At 55.2% G+C, this 23,311-nt stretch overlaps 1 protein-coding gene across 1 annotated transcript; it reads right to left on the bottom strand.

Annotated features, from left to right (window-relative positions):
- Positions 1-1,720: 1,720 nt before the first annotated feature.
- Positions 1,721-22,261, bottom strand: PRKCG (protein kinase C gamma). The gene is made up of 19 exons (XM_005886913.2): positions 22,181-22,261; positions 20,569-20,776; positions 20,161-20,192; positions 19,082-19,164; positions 14,854-14,965; positions 14,557-14,688; positions 13,638-13,794; positions 12,888-13,022; positions 12,521-12,608; positions 11,980-12,009; positions 8,503-8,655; positions 8,015-8,203; positions 6,896-6,987; positions 6,737-6,799; positions 6,463-6,601; positions 5,379-5,459; positions 4,136-4,243; positions 2,689-2,829; positions 1,721-2,592 (listed from the first exon to the last, which is right to left on the bottom strand). The coding sequence occupies exons 2-19, from the start codon at positions 20,736-20,738 to the stop codon at positions 2,404-2,406; spliced, it is 2,094 nt and encodes a 697-aa protein (XP_005886975.1). The 5' UTR covers positions 20,739-20,776; positions 22,181-22,261; the 3' UTR covers positions 1,721-2,403.
- Positions 22,262-23,311: the final 1,050 nt, after the last annotated feature.

The raw sequence follows: 23,311 nt of genomic DNA, 5'->3' as shown, positions 1-23,311 counted from the left end.
TCCCGGCCCCCTCCCGGCCTCCCACCCCCCACCCCCCGCGCCCGCGGCCTCACTCGGCGGACGACGCCGGGAGCTGGGACCGGCGGTCGCTCATTGGCTACTGCGGAGGAGGGGAGGGGCAGGAAAGGAGGAGGGGGGATTGGATGCGGGGAGGGAGGGAGATGGGCCTTGAGAATGGGGGAGGCAGGGAGCGAGAGAGAATAGAAACAGAGGCAGGGGAGCCCGAGAGGGGCAGGGGCGCACGGGGAGGCAGAGAGTCTGCCCAGAACTGAGACCCGGAGGCTGTGAAATTCTGAGACTCCCGGGTCTGGAGACTAGAAGACACACAGAGATGGCCTGGAAGAGACAGAGAGATGGAGAGGCAGAAATCGGATCTAGGCAGGCCCCCTCTTCCCCCAGGCTCAGAGATTCTGGGCTCCAGGAAGTGGAGAGGTCACAGAGAGAGAGACAGGTAGACTGTCAAAGGCCTTTGGGCGGAGAGATGCTGAGACCCAGAGACCTTGAGGTAGAGAGAGAGAGAGAGACAGGGAGGGAAAGAGAGAGGGGCAGAAAAAGAGAGGAGAGACCCTGAGACGGATAGACAGCAGGGGTGGTCCTGGGGGTCCCTTGAGAAGACTGGGGCTCTGGCCAGGCGTGGGGGCGCAGCCTGGGGTCTGGGCGGCTGGAGGAGACGGGAGGGGGCGTCCCGGGCCGGGGGTCCCCTGAGCAGCGGGCGGGCGCAGAGCGGAGCCGCGTCCTGCAGCCGCCGCGGAGCCGGGAGCCGGGCCAGCACCCCCCCACCCCCGCCGTGATGTCAGCGGGGCCACTCTTAAAGGGGCAGGCCGCCCGCCGAGGGTCGGAGCAAGGGTTGGGGGCCGCGGGCACGGATGGGGGCCCCGCGGCTGTGCTGGGGGGGAGACAGGGGGAGCCCCAGCATCCAGCTAGACCGAGTCTCGGGAACCCAGGAGTCTGCGGGGACGAGGAGACGCCGGAGCTCCCCGAGGGAGCCTGTGAAGCTTTGGGGCTCAGTCCCCTCCAAACGCAGACAGAAGCACACCGTTCCGCGGGCCTGTCCCCATATCCAGGAACTACACTTCCCATCAGTCCTGGCGGCGGCGGGGGCCGCGCCTGGGGGGAGGGTCTGCCACAGGGTCTGCTGGGAAGTGTAGTCTATTGGGACTGTCCTCTCCACGCCCCTCACTCGCAAGTGGGTCAAGGGAAAGACGCCCGCAGGGTGCGTCCGTCCGCCCTTCGCCTCACGTCGCGGATCCTTAAGCTCACAGGTTTCTCTGTCGTAAGGTCTCTTAATGGCAGGGCTGCCTTTCCTCCTCCCTCTTCCGACTTCCCGGCCTCCGGGTCTCAGCGTGTCCTGTGTGTGCCTGGGAGCTTTACCTTGCTCTGGGCAAATGGGTGCGTGCTTGTGTCTCTGTGCTCCCGATCTCTGCCTGACACGCTCAGTTGTCTGTGCGTACAACTGCCTTTTCCCTCACATGTCCACTTTGGTCCTCTCTTTGTGTCTCTGCTTTCTCTGGGTCTCTGCTGTTTGCTGTCATGCTGTGGGTATCTTCTCTCACTTTATGGGTCTCTGCGTTTCCCTCCTCTCTCTCTGCAGCCTCTACTCAGCCTCTGTATGTGTGTGTGTGTGTTTCTATGTACAGTCATTGTCCCACCTCCATCCCCCTTCATTCTCTAAGTTTAGAAGAAAAACATCCAAACACTTGAACATAAGCATCCCAAATTTATTCTCCAGCAGTTGTGGCTGGGCGGAAGAGGGGGCACGGAGAGTCCCGAGAGTGGCAGGCATTTGGGTAGAGGTGGGGTTCCGAGCAGGACTGGAGAAGCCATGCGTGATGGGTCTAGGGGTGGGGGAGCCTAGGACAAAAGCTGACAGAGAACAGGGGCGGGGAATATCTTCCGTATGTCCCAGGAATCCCTAGAGCGCAGAACAGGGGCACTGGAGCAAGGGGGCACAGCCTCCCACTTACTCTGGAACTGGAGCGGAGGTGGGAGGGGCCTCGGAGGTGGGGGGATGTTCTGGAATCCTAGTCTAGAACAGCCCATCCCATGAGACTATTTCCCAGGAAGAAGAAGAAGGAAAAACAAAACAAAACAAAAAAAGAAGAATTGGGATGGTGTTGGCAGTTCTGTAAGTTGATGGAACAGAGTCCAGGACGCTCAGGCAGGTCAGAATCTAGGGCTCAACAGCAGCAAAATCTAGCACACGGTAAGACTCTAGAGATTGTATTGGGAGTGCGGAAAGCCAGGAACGCTTGGGCGGGGCGGCTAGAACCCGGGGGGCGGGGCAGAGGCCAGAACGCTGGGGAGCCATATCTAGAATTGGAAAGGCGGGTGGCATGGTGAGGCGAGGGCCAAAGCCGGGGCGGAGGAGGGAGCCGTGGGGACGCCTGGTGGCGGCAGGTGGGATTACATGACTGGCACAGGCGTTGGGCTGATGGGGCTGCGGGCATCCGGGTGCACGAAATCCGGGTTGACATAGGTGAAGCCCTGGAACTCAGCCTGGTCGATGCTGGCCAGAACCAGGCGGTCAGGGGGTGTCAGCGCCGGCGCCGCCCGAGTGAAGAACTTGTCGAAGTTCTCGCCGCTGCGGCCACACTGTGGAAAACACCGGGAGGGAAACGTGAAGCGTCGGAACGCGTGGCTGGTCCACCCTCTTAGGGGCCAGCATGGTGTTCCCGGGAGGGGACTGACCGGGCGGGGTCTGAACGGAGGCGCGATCTCTAATCGTTCCAGCCTGTCCCAGTCGATCCAGCGGAAAAAGCCGTGAGCGCGGATGGTGGGCTCTCCATCGGGGCCTGAGCCCAGGCGCTTGGCCGGGTGCTTGGTGAGGAACTGCAGGGAACACAGAGAGAGACGGACAGACAAACAGAGTCCCAGACAAGGAGGCCCAGAGAAAGACGGGGGTGGAGGGGAAGACGAGGAAGGAGGAATAGGGAGAGACAAGCACGGAGATCCAGAAAGAGAAGAACCAACAGTGGGGGGAGGGCGCGGTGCAGAGATGAGGGGGTAAAGAGAGGAAGAGAGAAAGAGGAGAAGGGGGGATAAATGAGATGGGGTAAATGAAACTCAAACCCAGAGACCCAGGGACAGACAAAGAAAGGAGCAAGATCAGGATGTGAAGGTGTGAGCGGCAGAGAACCCAGAAAGAGAGGAAGACGATCGGGGAAAACATCCCAGAGGGAAAGTGGCAGAGAAGGAGAAGGTGGAAGAGAGAAGACCCAGAGAAAAGGGGGAACAGAGACCCAGAAAGAGGGAAAGACTCAGTGGGGAGAACAGAGAAGGGAGGAGGAGGTAGGAGAAGAGAGAAGGGAGAAGATGGGAAGGGGTGGGAGAGACGGAAGCCCACAAAGAGAGGAGGGTGGAGACCCAGGAAACAAGCACCCAGAGAGAGGGATGAAGACCCCATATGAAGGAGGAGACTCAGAGAAAGGGGAAGATGGAGACCCAGAAAAAGAAGATGAGAGAGACCCAGAAGGAGGATTGTGTGTGTGTGTGTGAAGAGGGGTTGGTGAGAAGGTAATAGAGACCCAGAAAGAGGAGGACGAAGATGGAAAAGGTGAACAGAGATCCCGAAGGACACAGAAAAAGAAAAAAAAAACAAGGCAATGACACAGAAAGCCCCATCATGTGCAGATGGAGGCAGAGGAATGGGACAAAAGCCGAGAGAGAGAGATGTGGTCAGAGAGACGTGGAGACAGGAGCTCGAAGCAGAAGCCTGCTAACAACTGCTGTAGGCTAGGCTCCTTCTCCTGCCTTAACACCACAACCCCGGAGGAGGAGACGGTGGCTCCCAGAGTTTTGGTGACTTGCCCCAGATCCCACTGGAGGAAAAGTGGCAGGAGTTAGGTTCGACTGACCCACTCGGCTCAGCGCTGCCTGCCCGGAGCTGGGGGGCGGGAGGGAAACACAGGACAGGGTAGAGGCTGCCCTTGGACTGCCTGGGGCAGCAAGGCAGGATGTGATTGTTCTAACAAGATCAGTGTGCTATATAAACTTTTTCAGCAGATGGAAGTAAACCGACTTGAGGAGTGGGAGCCTTTTCCTAATGTGCAGAGACACTGCGTGGGCAGTCCTGGATGGCAGCCGTGGGGCGTGTAGGTGCTGGGCCTGGAGAATCTGGAAGTCAGGGGGCTCTCACCCCCTTGCAGATGGCCACAGCTTCCCGGGAAAGCGACTTGGGGTAGGTGACAGTTTGTTCCATGATGGCTTGAAACAGCTCCTCCTCGTCTTCTCCATCAAAGGGGGGCTAAGAAAGTAGAGGCGTTAAAGAGTCAGAGGCCTGACTACCTGGCCCCACCTTCCTGCCCTCACTGCCCACCACAAGCAGAGCCCGCCCCGGGGTGGGGGGGGGGGGTCCCGAATTGCTAGAGAAAAACGTGACCAGACCGCTAAAGCTATGTCTTTCCCACTCTCAGAGGCTCTTGTTTTCTATCTCAGATGCTTCAGCTCTCTGCACCTCTTTGCTGCTCTGTCTCTCTTTATCTGCTATGTAAATCAGCAAGGTGTTAATTAGGCAATGTGTCATTTAAATAGAAGAGAGAAAAACTGCAGGAAAAAACTGTAAAAGCACTTTCTTGGCTGGATGAGTGGCCTCCAGTCTTCTTGGATTTGGAAAAGCAGTATCCAGACAAAGATTCTAATGTGGGGTCTAGGGAGTCTGTTTCTACAACTGAGTGGGGCGTCCTTGAATTTGGATGGGAAAAAAACATGCATCCTTACTTTTTGGAATCTAAAATTGAAATTCGGCCTTATAAATGTAGGAAAGAAACCCCAGCAGTAGTAGTTGTGACTTTATCACTGATGGAAATCACCGATATTTTCTTATCATATAAGAGTTGCAGATATCTCAAAAAAAAAAAAAGCAAACCAAAAAACCCCCAGTCATCTCTACTTTAAAATTACTGACAGGCCTTCCTACTTACTTCCTATTCCTGTGAGATATTACTATTTAATACCATTTAGTTCATTAGTAGGAAGTCACATATAAGTCCATATTCTAATACCCTTAGACAACCATACACAGTTAAATTTATTTACTTGGTTAAATTATATTCAATTAAGCCTTTAACATTTTGATAGCCAGATTTCAATATGATTGACTTCTTCCGTAATGCTATTGTCTTATTTCATGTATTTAAAAGCATTGTTCTGAGAAAGGGGTCCAAGACACAAAAAGGGGGAAGAACCCCCCAGCCTGTGGGAAGTTAATGTTTCAGAACCATGGAGAGCTCTCTTCTATTTGACGGACGTCCCCACAGCTTCCTACACTCAGCCTAAAGACAACCCTTCCTGACCTGCTCCTCCTGAGACAGGCCATGTAACAGGTGGCACCCCTTCTGTGTTGCCATTAGCCAAACCAGCCTCTCCCCAGCATCCCTTACCTGTCCCGCCAACATCTCGTAGAGCAGAACCCCAAAGGACCACCAATCCACAGACTTCCCATAGGGTTGGTAGGCAATGATCTAGCAAGAGAGGGAGGAAGGTGAGCAACGGTCATTGTGTTTTAAGAAAACGTGGGCCCCTCTAGCTTCACCACCTGGAAACCCTACCCAACTTTAAATGCTTTCAGCACAAACTTTTCCCACTCAGAACGCTTTGGCTCCATCCTTTGGAACATTTGAGAAGCAGATTCTACCTACTCAGAACATTCCTTTGGTTCCAATATAAAGTCGAGCTAAGCACTAAGTTGCAAGTTCCGCCCACCCTCTAGAACATCTAGATAACTGAACTCTCTCCTTACAATGTCAGGTGCACAGCACAGAACTTCAGAGACCAGAGAGTCTTAAATCTGGACACATACTAGATTCTTGATTGCTTAAAGATAGTTGTTGCCAGCCCTGAAGAATTCCAGCCACAACAGACCAGAGTCAGAGGCAGGAAGTGTGTGTATTTTTCAACATCTTCCCAGGTGATGCTGATCAGCAGCTATGTTTTGAAACCATTGGCACTGGTTACTCAGGCAGTAGCACAGAGTCACCAGGAAAGGTCAAGGACAGCAGCATCAACCCCACCTCTCCCAAGGAGAAAAGTCGGGACCTGCTCTTAGTCTGCTTATGTTCAGTCAGATCATTAGCCCCACCTCCCCAGCAAAGAGCAGATTCTTGCCCACTTGAAATATTCAAGGGACAGCCTCCACAAGCCTAACGTTCTAGTGGGATGGGCCCCACCCCCTCAGAGTACACTGGGACTCTTCCCCCAGCTTCTTAGAACGGTCCAATAACAGGTCCTGTTCTCCAGAATCCCTAAAGGGGGTCCTGCTCTTTCGGAACATTCACCCACAAGTCCTGCCCACTTTGCCTATTTAGAGACCCAGACCTGCACACTTACAACACTCAACATGGTTGGAACAGTCCATGACTCCCGTGAAGACCCCGGGGTCAGTTCGCCACATTACGAACACTAGCCTCCCAGGCATATCCACGCAGCGAGCATGGAGAGCACTAAGAGCGGCGGAGGTGGGGTTACCTCGGGGGCTATGTAGTCCGGGGTCCCGCAGAAGGTGCGAGTGGTACTCCCGGGAAAGACGTTCTCCTTACACATGCCGAAGTCGGTGATTTTGATGTGTCCTTCGGCATCCAGCATCACGTTGTCCAGTTTCAGGTCCCTGTGGGTGGGTTGGGGTGCAGTGGGTAGGAATTGCAGGAAGGGGAGAGAGTTCAACAGCCTGGAGCCGTGAAATTTGAATCCCTTCCCTTCTAGGGGGTCCGATTCTCTCCACTGAAAGCCCAGGGCTGCTCACCGATAGATAATGCCCTGGTTATGGAGGAAGAAGAGGCCGATGGCGATTTCTGCAGCGTAGAACCTGGAGGAGGGGACGGGGGGCGGGGTCAGGAAGCCAGAGGCGGGACACCGCTCCCTTTCGCTTTCCCCCCACCCTCCTCTCTTGGCCAAGACTTACGCTGCGTGGGGTTCCTTAAACTTGCCCAGCTGTTGAATGTGGTACATCAAGTCGCCCCCGGTGACATACTCCATCACAAAATACAGGCGATCCTGGGGAGGGGGTGGACGGGGGCTTAGAGGCAAGGGCACGCCCACCAGGGGAGGGAAACGTCCATTCCTGCCCACTCTAGACCAACGCAGAAGGCTCTGGGCCCATGCAATCAGAAATCCAGAGCAACTGTCCACGCCTACCTGCCATCACAGAATCTCCACCCACTCCATCCTCTGTTACTCTGAACTGTTGGGTGTTCCCCTCCTCCCTTCCCAGGATTTAAGATTGAGGTCCACCATTTGCTTGAAATCTCAGGAAAACTGAAACCTCTTTCCATATCCACTCACTCACACATCCAGTCTTGGCCACCTGCTAGGGACCAAAGCTGTTCAGACTTCACTTGTGAATGATACTAATTTTTAAATTACTTTTTAATTTTTGGCTGCACCTTGCCGGCTTGCGGGGATCTTAATTCCCCAACCAGGGATCGAACCAGGCCCCCTGCAGTGCAAGTATGGAGTACTAACCTCTAGACCAGAAGGGAATTCCCAATCAAAAAAAAAAAAAAAAAAATCCAGGAAGCTGGCTACGCCCACTCAGAGCTCTTCAAAGTAGAGTCACGCCCTCTCTAACCTCTGACAGTTCTGACTTGTTGTCCCATTTCAGTCTTCGGAAACGCCTTATTTCTGATGACTCCTTAACTAAGAACCCACGAGTGACAGCCTCATCACGCAGAGCCCAGTTGTAGGCAAGCTCACTCAGGAGACGTTCTCCACGCACTCCTTTACTCCAGAACCCAGTACTCCAGAAACACCCACTCAACCCCTAGGGAGTTCAGACCACGCCCACTCAGGCTCCAGGTGCTCTGGCCACGCCCTCCAAGCCCCCTGGGTGCTGGCCACACCCACTGAGGAGCCGGTCACGCCCCTTCAGAGTCCACTGAGGTCTTCTGCCCTCCCCCAAACTCAGACTCTCAAATCCAGTGCTGAGTGTATCTAGGGGGTTGCGGGGCGGGGCGGGGCGGGGGGGCGGTGGTGGAGATGAGGCAGGGCCCCTGAGCCAGCCTGAGGCCCCATCCTTTCGCACCGGGGTCTGGAAGGTGGAGTGAAGCTGGGTGAGGAAGTGCGGCCGGCCTCCCGGGCCTCGGCCCCCCAGAGCCAGCACGCGTTTCTCCACCAGGGTGCAGTCCACGTCGTCATCCTGGACGATCACGTCTTTCTTCAGGATCTTGATGGCGTAGAGCTCATCGGAGCCCCGGCGCTCGGCCAGCATCACCTAGGGACAGAGGCCCAGTCCATCTTGGGAACCCAGAGCGCTGGTCCCTAGCCTTCCCTTTCAAGGAGACAAAAAAACAGAATCCCGGGTCCCCCCTCTCACTCACGGGGGACCAGGTGCCCTGACGTGGCCAGCTACTCCTTCAGGGCAAGTATCCATATCTTTAGGCCTCTCTTCTCCAGGAACTCAGAGGCACCATCAAACCATCTTTGGGGCTCAGAAGCCTAGTTTCCCCCGCCCCAACCCTGATTTCATCTCTAAGAAACCCGACCCCTCCCCCAGAGCCCCAAGAATCCAACCTTCCCAAAACTGCCTTTTCCTAGAACCATGAGGAAGCTGAAGTCGGAGATGTGCAGTCGTCCAGGGCTGGCCCCGAAGAAACAGCGCTTGGAGTCGGTGGGACTGGGGGATGGGGAGGGGATGGGAGATGAAGAGGGACCCGTCCGCACCCTCTGTGAGAAAGGGAAGACATGCAGAGCTAGTCAGACCCCGGAAGGGGGCAAGGGGGTGCCCCTCAGAGAGACAGTATCCAGGGAAAAAAGAGAAGGGGAGAGAGACAGAAATGGAAAGATGGAGAGAGAAGAAACGCTGTTTCCACACCCATCTTTGGTTTAGGACTTTTTCTGACTTCACCCATAGCCTGCAGGTTTTATTGGGCTTTCTTTGTGGCTCAGACAGTAAAGACTCTGCCTACAATGTAGGAGACCTGGGTTTGATCCCTGGGTCAGGAAGATCCCCTGAAGAAGGAAATGGCAACCCACTCCAGTATTCTTGCCTGGAGAATCTCATGGTCAGAAGGGGCTGGCAAGCTACAGTCCATGGGTTCGCAAAGAGTTGGACATGACTGAACGGTTAACACTGGACTTCCCAGGTGGCACTACTGGTAAAGAACCTGCCTGACGATGCAGGAGACATCAGAGATGTGAGTTCAATCCCTGGGTCGGGAAGATCCCCTGGAGGAGGGCATGGCAACCCACTCCAGGATTCTTGCCTGGGAAATCCCATGGACATAAGAGCCTGGCAGGCTTCAGTCTCAAGTGTCGGACACAACTGAAGAGACTCAGCATGCTTGCCTGGGGAGTCTGGTATTCAGCTAGCACTTAGACAGCTTACTATATGCCATCAATCCTCCCCATCAGCACCACCACCCGATCTCCCATCTTAGAGAAGGTAAGTCACACAGCAGGTAAAAAGTCACACAGTCACACAGCAGGTAAAAAGCAGAGCCAGAAATCAAAACTCATTAATGCCAGAGACTGTGTCTCCCTCCTTTGTGCCTCTCCACCATCACCCAGCAGGTGGCTTGGGTCTGGAGTTGAGTGCTGAATGCAGGTCCAGTGCTTCTAACTTCAGAGCACATCCAGAACCTGAACACGCTTACCATAATTGCCTCCCTGGGCCAGCCTCCCCGATGCCTTCTTCCTCCTCCTACTGTCAGCTCTCGACACTGAGGCAGTCCTCTTGTCCAAATCAAAACCATCTTGGGCCACCTTTAGTGGCCTCCCGTCTCACTTGGTCTATTTAATTACTTAAAAAATGAACTTATGTAGGTGCACTAGGTCTTAGCTGCGGCACATGGGATCTAGTTCCCTGCCTAGGGATTGAACCCAGACATTGCTGGCTTGCTCCCACCTCAGGGCCTTTGCATGTGACCTTCCCTCCACTGGGAAGGCTCTCCGCCATCCTTATGGCTCACTATTTCATCTCCTTTCCGTCTTTGCCCAGTGGTTACTTTCTCGGTGAAGCCTTCCCCGCTTATTGTAAAATCTCACCGAACAGCACTCCCTATCTTTAGCGCTTCTTTTTCTCTAACAGGATCATCAGCGCCTTTATTTTGTTTAATGTCTTCCTCCCAGGAGAGCAGGAGTGTACTTTTTTCCCTCTCTCTTCTTGTTTGCTGCTATATCCCCAGTGATTAGAACCATGCCTGGCACACAGAGGGCTCAAGTAAAAATATGTTGTTTTGAAAGAAGCAATGCCAGAGTGAAAGTGTTAGTCGCTCAGTCATAGCCGATTCTTTGGGACCCCATGGACTGTAGCCTGCCAGATTTCTCTGTCCATGGAATTCTGCAGGCAAGAATACTGGAGTGGGTTTGCCCTTCTCTTCTCCAGGGAATCTTTCCCACCCAGGGGTCAACCTACGTCCCCTGCGCTGCAAGGCAGATTCTCTACTGTCTGAGCGACCAGGGAAGAGAGAGAGAGGGCACCTGTTCCTTCCTTGGCCTGGAAATCTGTCCTCCTTCTCCTTTACCCAGGGAATCCTGTACTTCCTGTTGATGAAGTTTTTCTCTGACTTGCTCAGGTCTTGCCAGAGGTTTAGGACTCCCCAGTGCCGGAGGCCATCTCCATGATCAAATACATTCCTTCTCTATCTGTAACTTTCATTGAAAGTGGAGCTCCCCAGGGAATGGCCTGATTCTACTCCCAGAATAGGGCATGACTTACGTAAAAGTTCAGGAAATAGGTGTTCAGGAAGCGAAAAAACAAAAAAAAACACACCAAAAACCAATGGAGGAGAGAAAGGCCACAGTGAGAAATGGACAGAAAAACTCAAGGAGCAATTCGGGTGTCCCTTCCTCAGGAAAGTCCTCCCTGATCACCTCCCCCAGCCCCTGCCAGACTGGGTTAACCTTGTGCTTCCTGGGTGCCCTGGTAGCTTAGTCGCTAAGTCGTGTCCGACTCTTGTGACCCCAGGGACTGTAGCCCGCCAGACCTTCTCTGTCGATGGGATTCTCCAGGCAAGAATACTGGAGTGGGTTGCTGTTTCCTCCTCCAGGGGATCTTCTCTTCCCGACCCAGGGATTGTCCTGGGCAGGAAACCTGTGAAACCGAAAGTGCCCCAGACACACCACAGCTCGCCCTTGGGAATTCCTCAGACGCCTTTGGCTTTTCCAGTTCACAGGCTGACGCTGTTCTGGGGGTGGCCCTGCACGGTCTTCACCCAACAAGAGAGGGTCCTTAGGGGCCACTCGAGGGGGGACACACCCACAAAGTCAGGAACAGAGAAGGGCCTGGGTCTGCGAGAGCCCCTTTCCTGAACCTTTACAGGGTGGAATGACAGATGCTACTGGCCGCCTCATGGAGAGGCGCGCAGTGGGGTGGGGAGCTGGGGGGGTGGGGAGGCTGGGTAAGGCCTTGGTAAGATCCTGACCTTTGCTCCCCAAGGTTGATTCAGCCCAGAGGGGAGTCAGGGCACGATGGAAGCTCCCCAAGGGTACCAGTAGCAGCAGGGTTACCAGGATCCTCCCATCGGCTGTGGTCCTCCTACCATTCCCCAACAATAGTAACGCTGAAGACTGCAACGCGATCGGCATAAATACACTTGCCTTGGGAGGTGGAGGTGGCAGAGAGAACCCTGTTTTGGACCTACATCCCCTAGAGCTCTGTTCCTCCTTCAGTGCCAGGAAGAAACAGAAGTGTCGCCACAGAATCCGAGAACCACAGGCCCAGAATGACAGACCACAGAATTCCAGAGCCAGGCCCCACAGCCCATGGAATGCCAGAAACACGGGACCCAGAATTGATAGCTACAGGGCCCTAGAGCCTCAGGACTGTGGGCCCTTGGATCTAAGGAATCTGTGATGCTGTCCCTACCTTTAGGGGTTGCCTGAGGGTCAGACTGACCTCCAGAGCACTCCAATTACTCAGCAAATACAATACCTAGGAATGGTACGAGTTCCACCCACACATGTGGAAATGCAGACAGATATGAGAGGGATGAGATACAGACCACAGGACTGAAGCTGCCTCCAACCCAAGCCTCTGGCTTTTCTCACCTCGTATAGTTCCAGGGGGTAGTTACAGGCCTGAGAGAGAAGAAAGTCAGAGTCAGAGCCTCCTGGGAGGGGTAGGCGATGGCCCTAAAGCAGGGGAGAGGGACCCCTCGATCCCCAAGCCATGGGGATGGATGTGTGTGCGTGTTAGTTGCTCAGTCGTGTCCGACTCTTAGCGACCCAATGGACTGTAGCCCACCCAGCTCTTCTGTCCATGGGGTTTTCCAGGCAAGAGTACTGGAGTCGGTTGCCATGTCCTCCAGGGGATCTTCCCGACCCAGAATTGAACCCGCCTCTCCTGTGTTTCCTGTATTGGCAGGAGGATTCTTTACCACTAGCGCCACCCGGGAAGTCCTGGGGATGGATGGGAATTCTAATTCCCAGCACTCCCTTAGAAAAGCAGAAAGAACTCCAGGGTCTTCTGGGAATTTTCGTCCCGGATCAGTTGGCAAGCAGTGATGGAGTCTGGGGAAGGCCAGCTCTGAACTGTGGGAGGTTGCGCTCCCCGGGGGGTTGGGGGCTGGGGAAGTCGGGGTCTGGGTACCTCGAACTTCTGGAGGAGGTTGCAGTTGTCGGCGTCAGCCACCGGCACATTGTAATACTCGCCCTCCTCCTGGTTCAGTAACTTGTACCTGACATACAGACGGAGACCAGAGCGGGAGGGAGGGGGGAGGTTGGGAAGACGGATGGGGGGCGGGCACCCAAGGGAGAGGCAGAGACATCAAAAGGGGGTAAGAGATGGAGAGACGGAAATAGCGAAAGAAAGAGTGAGATAAGAAGAGAGGGACGGGGGAAAAGGTTAAAACAGCCCAGGGAGGCCGAGACGATGGCGTCCGGGCGGAGAGAGACCACAGCCCCGGGGATGGAGGCGCGGGTGTCGGCGCCGAGCCCCGCCCCCGCCCGCCCCTCACCAGCCGTCCACCGGCGCCTTGAGCAGCTCCGAGACGCCGAAGGACATGGCGCCCATGAAGTCGTTTCGGGAGGTCCGGTCCCAGTCCCACACCTCCACGCTGAGCCGGCGCTCCACGTCCCCCGGCTTCAGGTTGCTGCGGGGAGAGCGGGGCGCAGTGAGGGGCCAGCTAGTGGCTCCCCGACCTCCGTATCCTCGATGCTGGAGGAGCCGGCAAACCTCCTGAGCTGGGGCCTCTTTCCTGCTCTGCGGAGTGTCTTCCCACCCCTAGTCCTCCCGAAGAGGGTCCCTGTCCCCGCCTTGGCCCGAAGTCAACCTAGACGGCTCTCTCAGCCCCCCTCCCTGGTCTTTCGCATCTCTGCCTCTGGGCTTTTCTCTCCGGATCTCTCCTATTCTCCCTCCAGAACCGTCCTTCTGTCTTTCTCTCAGTTGGCTTCTCTTTCTCTTCCTGCCGCCCACCTATCACACCCCGCCCCATGCCGTCTGTGTCTCTCCCTGGGTTTATGTTTCTTCCTCTGAGTCTCAGGGTCTGTCTAATCTCTCTGATCTCTGTCTTAGCTCTAAAACGGTCACCTTCTGTGTCTCCATCCCTCTTCCTCAGTCACTTCATTTTCTCCTCCCACCGCCTTCTTCTCCCTTTGCGGGGCTCCTCCTATCCTAACACCTGCTCTCTGTAGTCTTGTGGGCCACTAGGACTCTCAGACCGTTCTCTGTTAGTCATCACTGGGCCTCCCCTGCAGCCGAGACTCACAACACAAAGGTCTCGTTCCACACAGGGTTTAGCGTAGCTTTCACCGTGCGGGTCTTCTGCTTGGTCAAATTCCGAGGGTCTGGGATGAGCTTCAGCTTCACATAGGGATCGGAGAGACCGTTGGGGTCCATTGGGATGAGGTTCCGGGCCTCGCCAACTGAGGGGGTAGGTGAAGGAGGGCAGATGGGGTTAAGATCCAGGGAGAGGCCCTGGAGCCTTCCCCCAGCCAGCAGTCACGACTTCCAATCTTTCAACTTCCTCTTCCATAACCCATGTTTTTTGTTTCCTTTTCTTTCTTTTTTTAAAAAATCTTTTACTTCTCCAGTACCCAGAAGATGGGGCATGAAGCCCTCTCCTCAGCCAGTGACCCAGAAATCAAATCCAAAGCCCCTGGCTCCCTTAGGATCCTGGCCATATCACCAATGCGTGCATGCTAAATCACTTCAGTCATGTCCGACTCTGCGACCCCATGGACTGTAGCCCGCCAGGCTCCTCTGTCCATGAGTTTCTCCAGACAAGAATACTGGAGTGGGTTCCCATGCCCTCCTCCAGGAAATCTTCTCAACCCAGGGATGGAACCCAGGGCTCTTATGTCTCCTGTGCCACTTGGGAAGCCATGTATTAAATCGGAACCTCACTTGGGACCAGTTCTTCTCTCGTCCGCACCCGCCTCCACCCCCAGGACCTTGATGCCTACAACAGCCATCATGAGAGGCAAGGCTGGAGACCAGGGGCCTCGAGCAGAAAGGGGCATGGCCGGGTGGCTCAGCCTGTGCAGGCGGGGTCAGCAGTGTGGGCGTGACCTTTGTGAGGGGGCGTGGCTTTCCTGGGTCGGTGAGAGTGGGTGGGCAGCTCGGGTGGACTGGACCCAGTCCCTGGGATGAAAGGGGCGGGGCCAGGCGAGGAGGCGGGGTCTCACCCGTAACGTGGATCTCGTCGGAAGTGGGCGCCCGGATCTCCAGCTGCAGGCGGCCCCGGCGCTCTGTGTGGTCCACGCCGCACAGAGAGGGCACGCTGCGCACACAGCGCCGGTGCACGTTCATCTCGCAGCCTGGTGGCGGGGGGACAGAACTGGGAGGTGGGACTGTGGGTCCCGCCTTTAACTCCAGACCCCACTTCCCCTCCTCCACGCTCCCCCCCACCACCACGCGCGTTACTCGAGACCCAGACTCTGCGCCTTTGCAGGGGCCGCGAAGCGCTGGGTTCGCAGACTCACAAGAACACTTCATGCCCTGGTGCACCAGCCCGTAGAGCAGGGAGCCACAGTGGTCGCAGAAGGTGGGGCTGCTGTAGCTGTGCAGACGGAACTTGTGCTTGTTCCGGGGATCCTGGCGTGGGGGGCGGTCGGAAGGAGCCGGTCAGAAGGCGGGCCAGAGGGGGTCCTGAACAAGCACCGCCCCCACCCACTCCCCCGCCCCCACCGCTCTTCCTCTTCAGCCCTGCTCTCCCAGGCTTCCTGCTCTTCCGCCTCATCATTCACTCTCCAGTATTTATGGAGCACCTACTGTGTGCCTGGCACTTTCTTGGTGCGACGACCCAGCCCCTGAGCAAAGCCAATAAAAACTGCAGTCCGTGTGGACTTTACTTTCTAGTGGAGGGAGACAGAAAATGAACACGACAAATAAAATATATAGGGCCTTCCCTGGTGGTGCAGTGGTTAAGACTCTGCCTTCCAGTGCAGGGGGTACCTGTTCCATCCCTGGTGAGGGAGCTAAGACCCACATGCCTTGGGGCCAAAAAATCAAAACACAAGACAGAAGCAATATTGTGACAAAATTCCATAAAGACTTTAACAAATAGTCCCCATTAAAAAATCTTAGAATATATAGTATGAGGTATGGATATAGGTGCTCTGGACAAAGATGGAGCAGAGAATGCACATTATTAGGGATGCAGGGGGGATTGAAATGTGAAATAGAGTGATCAAGGAAGGTTGTACCAACAAGGTGGAATATGGGAAGAATCTGAAGGAAGTGGAGGCTTCCAAGATCCCACAGTCCCTACCCCATGGTCTTCCACAAGCTGTTCTCTGAGGACGTGTGGGCCACCATGAACCCCGGATTATTCATGGTCAGCTTCTTTCAATGTCTGCTCAATGATGACCAGCCTTCTCTGAGCCCCTTGTGGGATGCAGACTATGCCCTTTCAGTTTTAGGGACCCAGGTATCCCAAAGATTAAGTGTAAACCACACAGCAGGGTCTGGTTAAATGTGCTTGGTAGTGTTACTACTATCATCACGGCCATGGTTATTACTAGCGATTTGATTGCAGTCCCCACGTAGCCCTGGGTTTAATCAAGAGCTGGGCCATTTCCCATTCGTGTGATTTCAGGTACATGCCCCATTTTGAGCCTCAGTGTCTTGATCTGCCCAATGGAAATAAACAATCTATCTCTTGAAGCAGTGCTTATAGCTCAATTCCAATTAAGCATGAATTTAAGACACCAGGAAAAGCATTTCTCCTTCCACCCTCAGCAATGTCTGAGTATGAAATAATTTGATATTTGCATTTTTCTAAGCAGGCTTCCTTGGTGGCTCCAATAGTAAAGAATCTGCCTGCAGTGCAAATCAAACCTGGGTTTGATTTAGGGGTGGGAGAGATCCCTTGGAGACAGGAATGGGTATCCACTCCAGTATTTTTGTCTGGAGAGTTCCATGGACAGAGGAGCCTGGTGGGCTACAGTGCATGGGGTCGGAAAGAGTCAGACACAAATGAGTGACGAACACTTTGGAGCTTCCCTGGTGGCTCAGATGGTAAAGAATCTGCCTGCAATGCAGGAGACCCAGATTCGATTTTCTATGAGTGCATTGCAAGAGTTTTATAGGGTGAACATTCAAGATCTTCTTAGGATTTTATTTTGAAGTTTAGTGGGGATTGAATTGTACTTGGGTGGGGAAAGGTGTTGGCAGTTGCATGCTCTGAACCTCTAAAGACCTTCAGCTGACCCGAGCTCCCAGTGTTCCTGCCACATGAAATGAGCTGCTGTGGCTGAAAATTCCCAGCAGGGTACCTGACATGGGAGCTGCTGTGGTTATTCTCAGGGTGAAAGTAGCTATTAAAAAAGGAGACAGTACTGGCGTTCCGATTAGGAAGATTAGGGTTCAGATTTTGACTCTGCCCACGACCCAGCTGTGTGATCTTCCCTCACACCACCCTTTTGAGAAATTCAGGGAGCCTCCCCATAAAATGGGACCATGAGCCCTCCCTGAAAGAGTTCTTGTGCAAACGGAATGCAATCATGCATCTTGAGCCCTGAGCACTTCTTAAGCCCTTGATCTGTGTTGCTGACAAGAATAAAAGCTTAATGCTTCACAGAGAAAAAAGAAAGCCAGATACAGAGGAAAGGCCTTGTCCACACTATTTCCCTTTGTTTCCTCAACAAGAATAGTAACAATTTTACAATGATAAAAATTAGTATTTTGCCTTTTGCTACATACCAGGTATTCATACCCAAGGAGTTGGCTCATTCAGTCCTTAAAACAATCCTATCAGATAAGGGTGTGGTTATTAAACCCCATTTTACAGACAAGGAACTGTCTGTAAATTAACAGAGAGGGAAATTAACTTCTGGAAGGTCACAGAACCAAAACGCGGTGCAGGTGGGACTCAAGCCCAGGTGTCCTGGCCCAATAGCCTCCGTTAGATGGGGACAGGAACAATACCTAACTTTATAAGCTGTTGAGAAGATTCATTCTTACGCTAGATACAAGATCCCTGTTAAGTGCACGCAATGAGCCCTGGGTAAATCAGATGCGAGTGTTTGGTGGTGCTGGAGCTGGACGGGTGAAGGCAGCAAATAATACATATAGGTGCTGGGAGACAGTGGAGCTCAACCTTGTTCTCGGAAGTCCTATCCTCTAAACTTCAGTTGTCTTGACCTGACAAGCTGGCAAAATGCCTCGTGGACTTCCGTGGTGTGCTCTCTCTCTTTCTCAATCCGCCTCTTTCTCCATCTGCTAACCATAAAACCGTCTCCAACTCTGTGTCAAACCCTGGGCTAGTCTCATGCTGCCTGACTTCACTAAACTGTCAAAACAAGCCTGGGGGCGTCTAGATTGATGCCTATCCCACACGGGAGCCCTAACTATAGGCGGCTGTTTCTTTTTTTTTGGCTGCTCTGCGTGGCATGTGGGATCTTAGTTCCCTGACCAGGGATTGAACCTCTGCCATCTCCAGTGGGAGTGTGGAGTCAACCATTGGATCAGGGAAATCCTACAGGTGGCTATTTATTAATTCAAATTAAGCAGGATTTTTTGGAGAAGAAAATGGCAACCCACTCCAGTATTCTTGCCTGGAGAATCCCATGGACAGAGGAGCCTGGTGGGTTACAGTACAAGGGGGTCGCAAAGAGCCCGACACGACTTAGCGACTAAACCAAGCAGGATTTTAAACTTCCATCCCTCGGCGGCTAGCTACGGTGGTCGGCAGCTGGACAACAAAGATACAGAATGCTTCCATCATGCCGGAAAGTTCTCCAGGTCAGCACCAGATGGTCACCCCACTTTATAGAGGGTGAAACTGAGGCTCACAGAGAGGAGCCCCAGGGCCAGACAGAGAGTGCAGGAGGGATCAGGGGTGGGCATGGAGGGTGGACAGTTCTTGTTAGCCCCTTGATGTTGGGGGCGGAGAGGAGGGAGAGAATGGTTGTCTGTTTCTGTGTGTGTGTACATGGGGGACGTGTGCATGCACAAATGTGTGTGCAACATGGGGGAATTTGTGTGTGTGTGTGAACACAGGGGTCTAATATGCATCCGTGTGTGTGCACATGGGTGTCTGTGTGCACGGCGCACACACAGGGGGCATCTATAAGTGGATATATGTGTGTGCGTGTACATGACAAGATCTCTTGGGTTTCCTTCTCTCGGTACCTGCTAAGCAGTTTCCTGTATCTACCATTTTCTACCCTAGTGAACCTTTCTGAGTGTCTGCCCCTCCGTCTCTGAGTTTGTCTCTCCCAGTCTTTCTGGGTTCCCTTTTCCTTCCTCCCATGTTGCTGACTCTGTTCCACTGCTCTTGCTTTCTCCCCCCTCCCCCAATCTGCCTGGGTCTCTTTTTTTTCTGCATCTCTGGGCGTTCTCTCTCTGTCTTATCTCAGGATCTCAGTGCTTGCATCAATTTCCCTCTCTGTCTCTCTCTCTGCCCCTCATCCTTCTGCTTTCTAAATCTCTTGACTCCTGGATCACAGCCAACCTTCTCCAGTGCCGAGGTCCCCTCACCAGGCCTCCTCTCTGTCCCCCACCTGGGTCCCCAGCCAGTCTCGGTCCCCTCTCATTCCCCCTTTCCAGGCCAAGGGCAGGGAATCTGGGCCAGACTAGCTCTCCCTATCTCTCCAGCCCCCCTTCCCTCCCAGCCTTAAAAATAGCAGGAGAAATTGGGACGGACGCCGAGGGGGTGAGGGGGGGGGCGCGGCCCGAGGAGGGAGAACCGGGTGTCCGGGCACTCACGTCCGTCTGGGGGCCCTTCCCAGCGCCTGGACACTCGAAGGTCACAAACTCGTGGCATCGTCGATGAACCACAAAACTGCAGACTGAAGGCGAAAATCATAGAAATCCAGAGCAGAGAGAGACCCCAGTGGACAGAAAATCAGAAAGAGGGGAGACCCAGACAGAAAGAAACCCAGGAGAGAGGGATCTCCATAGGGTTCAATACAGAGAAAATCAGAGACCTTAACAGGCAGAGAGAGACAGATAGACACTGAGAGACAGAGATTCTAAAGGTGGACCCAGACAGAGAAACAGAGATGCAGAGAATCACAGAAACAGAGAAACACAGAGCGCCCAGTGCCTACACACAGCCAAAGACGAGACAGAGACACAGAGGCAGAGACAGAGAGAGAGACAGGGAGACACAGAGAGGGCAGAAATGGAGACAGAGAGAAAGCAGGATCCACGGACAGAGATTAAAAAGTGAAGAGAGAGGCAGGCAGACTAGAAGGGAGGAGACACAGAGAGGTCCTTCAACAGAACGGAGAAAGAGCATCAACTTGGGCAGAAGTGAGTCTGGGGGCGACGCCGACGGCCCGCCCCCCTCCCTGACTCACTCTGCTCTCAGCAGTAGCAGCTGGTACTTTAGGACTCGCCCCCCCTCCCCCGGCCCCCATATCTGCCTGCCCCACCCAGCCCCCACCCGCCCATCGGTGACCCCACCCGGCCTGCCCCTTCCTAGGACGGGTGGTGTTGTCATGGCAATGGCAGCCTGGGGGGGGGGGCTCTGACTTTGCATCTCCAGCCCCCCCTTCAGCTCCCCTTTTCCAAATCTCCCTGTTCCCATGGCAACAGATTCCCCAAATATCTGTCCCCACCTGGAGCCGGCCGAGGGAGGGGCCCCCAGTGCCACCTCCGCGGTGGCCCCGCCGTCAGAGCTCCCCCCACCACTGCAGGCAATGTCTCTGCCACACCCCCCGCCCCGCGCTCCCCCGCGCCTCTCTGGGGACCAGCGAACACGTGTGTCAAGCAGCCTAGGCTGCGGGTCCCCAGCCTCCACCCTCCCGAGGGTCCCAGGAGTCCAGGTCCCCTGCTCTTACCTTGACATTGCAGACCCTGTTTTCCAATCCCCCTGTGAGAGTCAAGGATCTGAAGTCAGTGCAGAAAAGGGTGCTGGACCCCCTCTCCTCTGCAGGTCGTGGGAGGCCCGAGTACTCCCACCCCCTCCCGTCGGACCCAGGAGTCTGAACCCCAGCTAGCCTCCTCTTCTCAGGACCCCGAAATCCTGTCCCCTTCGTCCGTGTCCCTCTTCTTTCAGACTCAGGAGCCCAGGCCCCCAGCCTGTTCCTTCGGACCCGGAAGGCCAGGACCCCCGCCTCGCTCTCTCTGACCCAGGAGTGCCGGCCCCTAACCCGTGCCCAGCCTGGAGCCAGGAGCCAGGGCCGCAACCCCCTCTTTCCTGCTCATTAAGGGTCCCCATCCCCCGGGGCCTCAGCCCCCTCCCTCACCATATGAAGTCAGTGCAGTGGCTGCAGAAGGTCGGCTGCTTGAAGAAGCGAGCGGTGAACTTGTGGCTCTTGACCTCATGGACCACCTTCTGCCTCAGAGCCCCCTTTCTGCAGAACAGGGGCCGGGGTCCGCCCTCTGAATCGCCTCCGCCGGGGCCCAGGCCGGACATGGCCCCCGGAACGTAGCAGGGACCGGGATCCTGCCTGTCTGGGGAAACAGGTGGAAGGGCGACTAGCCGGAGGCTCGGCAGGACAGAAGAGCCGGCGGGAGATGCCGCGGTGGGAGTGAGAGGGGCGAGGCACCTCCAGGAGCCGAGCGCGCGGGGCCGGGAGCGGAGCCCCGGGGCGCGCCGGCTCCGCCAGGGGGAGCGAGAGCCGAGAGCACGGGCGCGGAGGAGCCGGAGGCACGGGCGGCGGCGGTGGTGGGAGCTCCGGCTCCGGCACCTGCTGAAATGTGGGAGCCCCGGGCGGGGGGAGGCGTTGCCATGACGACCGAGGGGCGGGGTTTCGGCTTAAAGGCGTCCCCCAACCCCCTTCCTAGAGAGCCCAGGGACTATTCCCTCCGTCTCCAACACACACACACACGTGCGCACACCCACTCCGGAGGCCGGGTGAAGGGTGGGGGGAGGGCATCCTCTGAGCTGTGCCCTGCCCCCTCCCCAATCTGCCGCAAGCCCAGTCCCGACCCCCTCCAGGGTGCCGCGGCGACTCCTGTGAGCCCACGGCAGCTCCGCTAGGATCTCCGTCTGACTGTCTCCGTTTCATTGTACAAACTTTGTATTGGTGCTGAGATCCAACGGTGAGCAGGAGGGAGTCTTGGCGTCTCACTTTTTCGGATGTCACCCAAGTCTCGAGTTCTCCCTCTGGGCTTCTTGTGATTTTTGTACGTCTGTGTCTCCCTCCGGGAGTGTCCCTTTCCCTCGGCCTCTGTTCCTCTCCCTGTATCCCTATAGCTTTCTCTCTGTTTCTCTGGTTGGGTCTGGGTTCCTTTCCTTGTCTCTGAGAATTTCTGTTTTTATTTCTCTTTCTTCTTCGCTGTGTGTCTCCATCTACATTTGTCACTCCTCCTGTGGACCACCCCCCCACTCCTGGGTCTTGGGGTGTCTCTCCCTCTCACTCCCAAGTCTGTCTCCCTGAATCTCTTCTTCTTCCTCCCTGTCTCTGTCTCTGTGGAGCTTTGTTTCCCCCTTTCCTCCGTGTCTTTCTCTTTGAGAGTCAATCGGTGTCTCTCTCCCTGTCTCATTCTCTATGTTCTCTTCTTTCTGGTTCTTTGCATTTCTCTCCCCTTGTCTTTGCAGATGCTTTCTCTCTGTCCCTCTCCGTTCCTCTGTGCTTGTTCCTCTCTGACCACTCTCTGACTCTGAATCTCTATCCATCGCTGGGGGTCTCTCTCTGAATATTTAAGCTGATCTCTCTCCTTTTCCTTCTCCCCTCTCCAGCTCTATCTTTTTGTCCCTTCTTCACCCACTCTGTATGTCTCTCTGTCTCTGTGAATCCCTCTCAGCTTGGGGACGGGGGGCGGGGGTGGGGGGGTGGGGGGGGTGGAAGGTCTTTCCTTCGCTCCACGTCTCTCACTGATTGAGTCTGTCGCCCCCCACCGGCTCTGAAATACCCTGGGCATTTCCGTCCGGGGGTTGGGAGGGTCTCTCCGAACGTTTGGCCCGGTCAGGTTTCCTCCTGTCTTCCCCTCCGTCTCCCTACCAGAGTCTGCCTCTCTCTGGTGGCAGTCTGTCCCTCCCCCGGCTCCAGAGCGCTTCCCAGTTCCGGCTCCTTGGGGGTGGGAGGGGAGGAGTGACAGGTTCTGTTGCCAAGGGCAACCACGGCCGGGCCGGGGTTGCGAGGCGCAATGCACTCTGGGACTTGTAGTCTGGGCCTGCGGATCGGCTGTTCTGGCATCGCGGCTGAGAACTTTCTCTCCCGGCATGATCCGCGAAATGGGGCGTGGCGCTGCGGCGAGCCTGGGGCGCGAGACGTCTACTGCACGTTCCTTAGGACTCGTGGGGGTCGGGGAGTCAGCGAATCCGAGTACTAAACCCCCAACGTGGGGGCCACTGGCTTTCCAGCCCCTTCCAGGCGTCCGCCGTCCCCCAGGATCAGAGGACAGGGGGCGGGGGGTGGCCCCGAAAACGGACCTAGGAGCCCCACCACGCTCTGTTCTAGTTCGGCTTGGGTTCTTCTCGAATTGCCAGCATATCACCCTTGGTCCCACAGCTGTCCTGGTGCATTCCAGAAGAGGGTCAAGCGTGGGGTGGGGAGGGAGACGCCGTTCGAAAAGGTGGGGATTGATTTAGGTCCGAATTCCGGGGTGGACAGTGGAGACTTTTCCTCCCCAAAAGGGCATAAGCCTGCTCTAGATAGCCCTCCCCCGCCTCCAGCAGGACCCTTCCTCTTTTTGCAGTATCTCTTCCCAATTGCTTTTGCGGCTGTAGGTGGAGAAAATGGGTTGCACGATCCTTGAATTTGCCCCCAAATCATGCTACTTATGTATTTGTGATCGTCCTGGAGAAACCTGACAGGATGACCTTCTGTGGGACAGAGATTCGTGGCAGGAGTAATTCATTTCATCTTCTTGGAAGTGTTCTGTTGACCATGTGTGTCAGGGAGCTTAGCACTGAGGGTAAAATGGAGCTGAGAGTGGGAATTCAGGCAGGGTCAGATCCTGAAGGCCTTGACGGAGGGGGTTTGGTGTTACCTTTGGGCAATGTGGAGCGTGATATGGAAGGATTTGAGCAGAAGAGAACAG

Source organism: Bos mutus, chromosome 18 (assembly GCF_027580195.1).
Source record: "Bos mutus isolate GX-2022 chromosome 18, NWIPB_WYAK_1.1, whole genome shotgun sequence".
NCBI lineage: Eukaryota > Metazoa > Chordata > Mammalia > Artiodactyla > Bovidae > Bos > Bos mutus.
This window is presented reverse-complemented; position numbering and strand designations above follow the sequence as displayed.

What these genes read in the sequence shown, in the direction of transcription:
- PRKCG (XM_005886913.2), bottom strand. Translation starts at nt 20,738, where the DNA reads ATGTCCGGCCTGGGCCCCGGCGGAGGCGATTCAGAGGGCGGACCCCGG. An exon ending in ACAGGGTCTGCAATGTCAAG is followed by an intron (nt 19,165 to 20,160) that starts GTAAGAGCAGGG and finishes TTTCGCCTTCAG; the next exon opens with TCTGCAGTTTTGTGGTTCAT. An exon ending in CTGTGGCCATCTGCAAGGGG is followed by an intron (nt 2,830 to 4,135) that starts GTGAGAGCCCCC and finishes TGTTCCCTGCAG; the next exon opens with TTCCTCACCAAGCACCCGGC.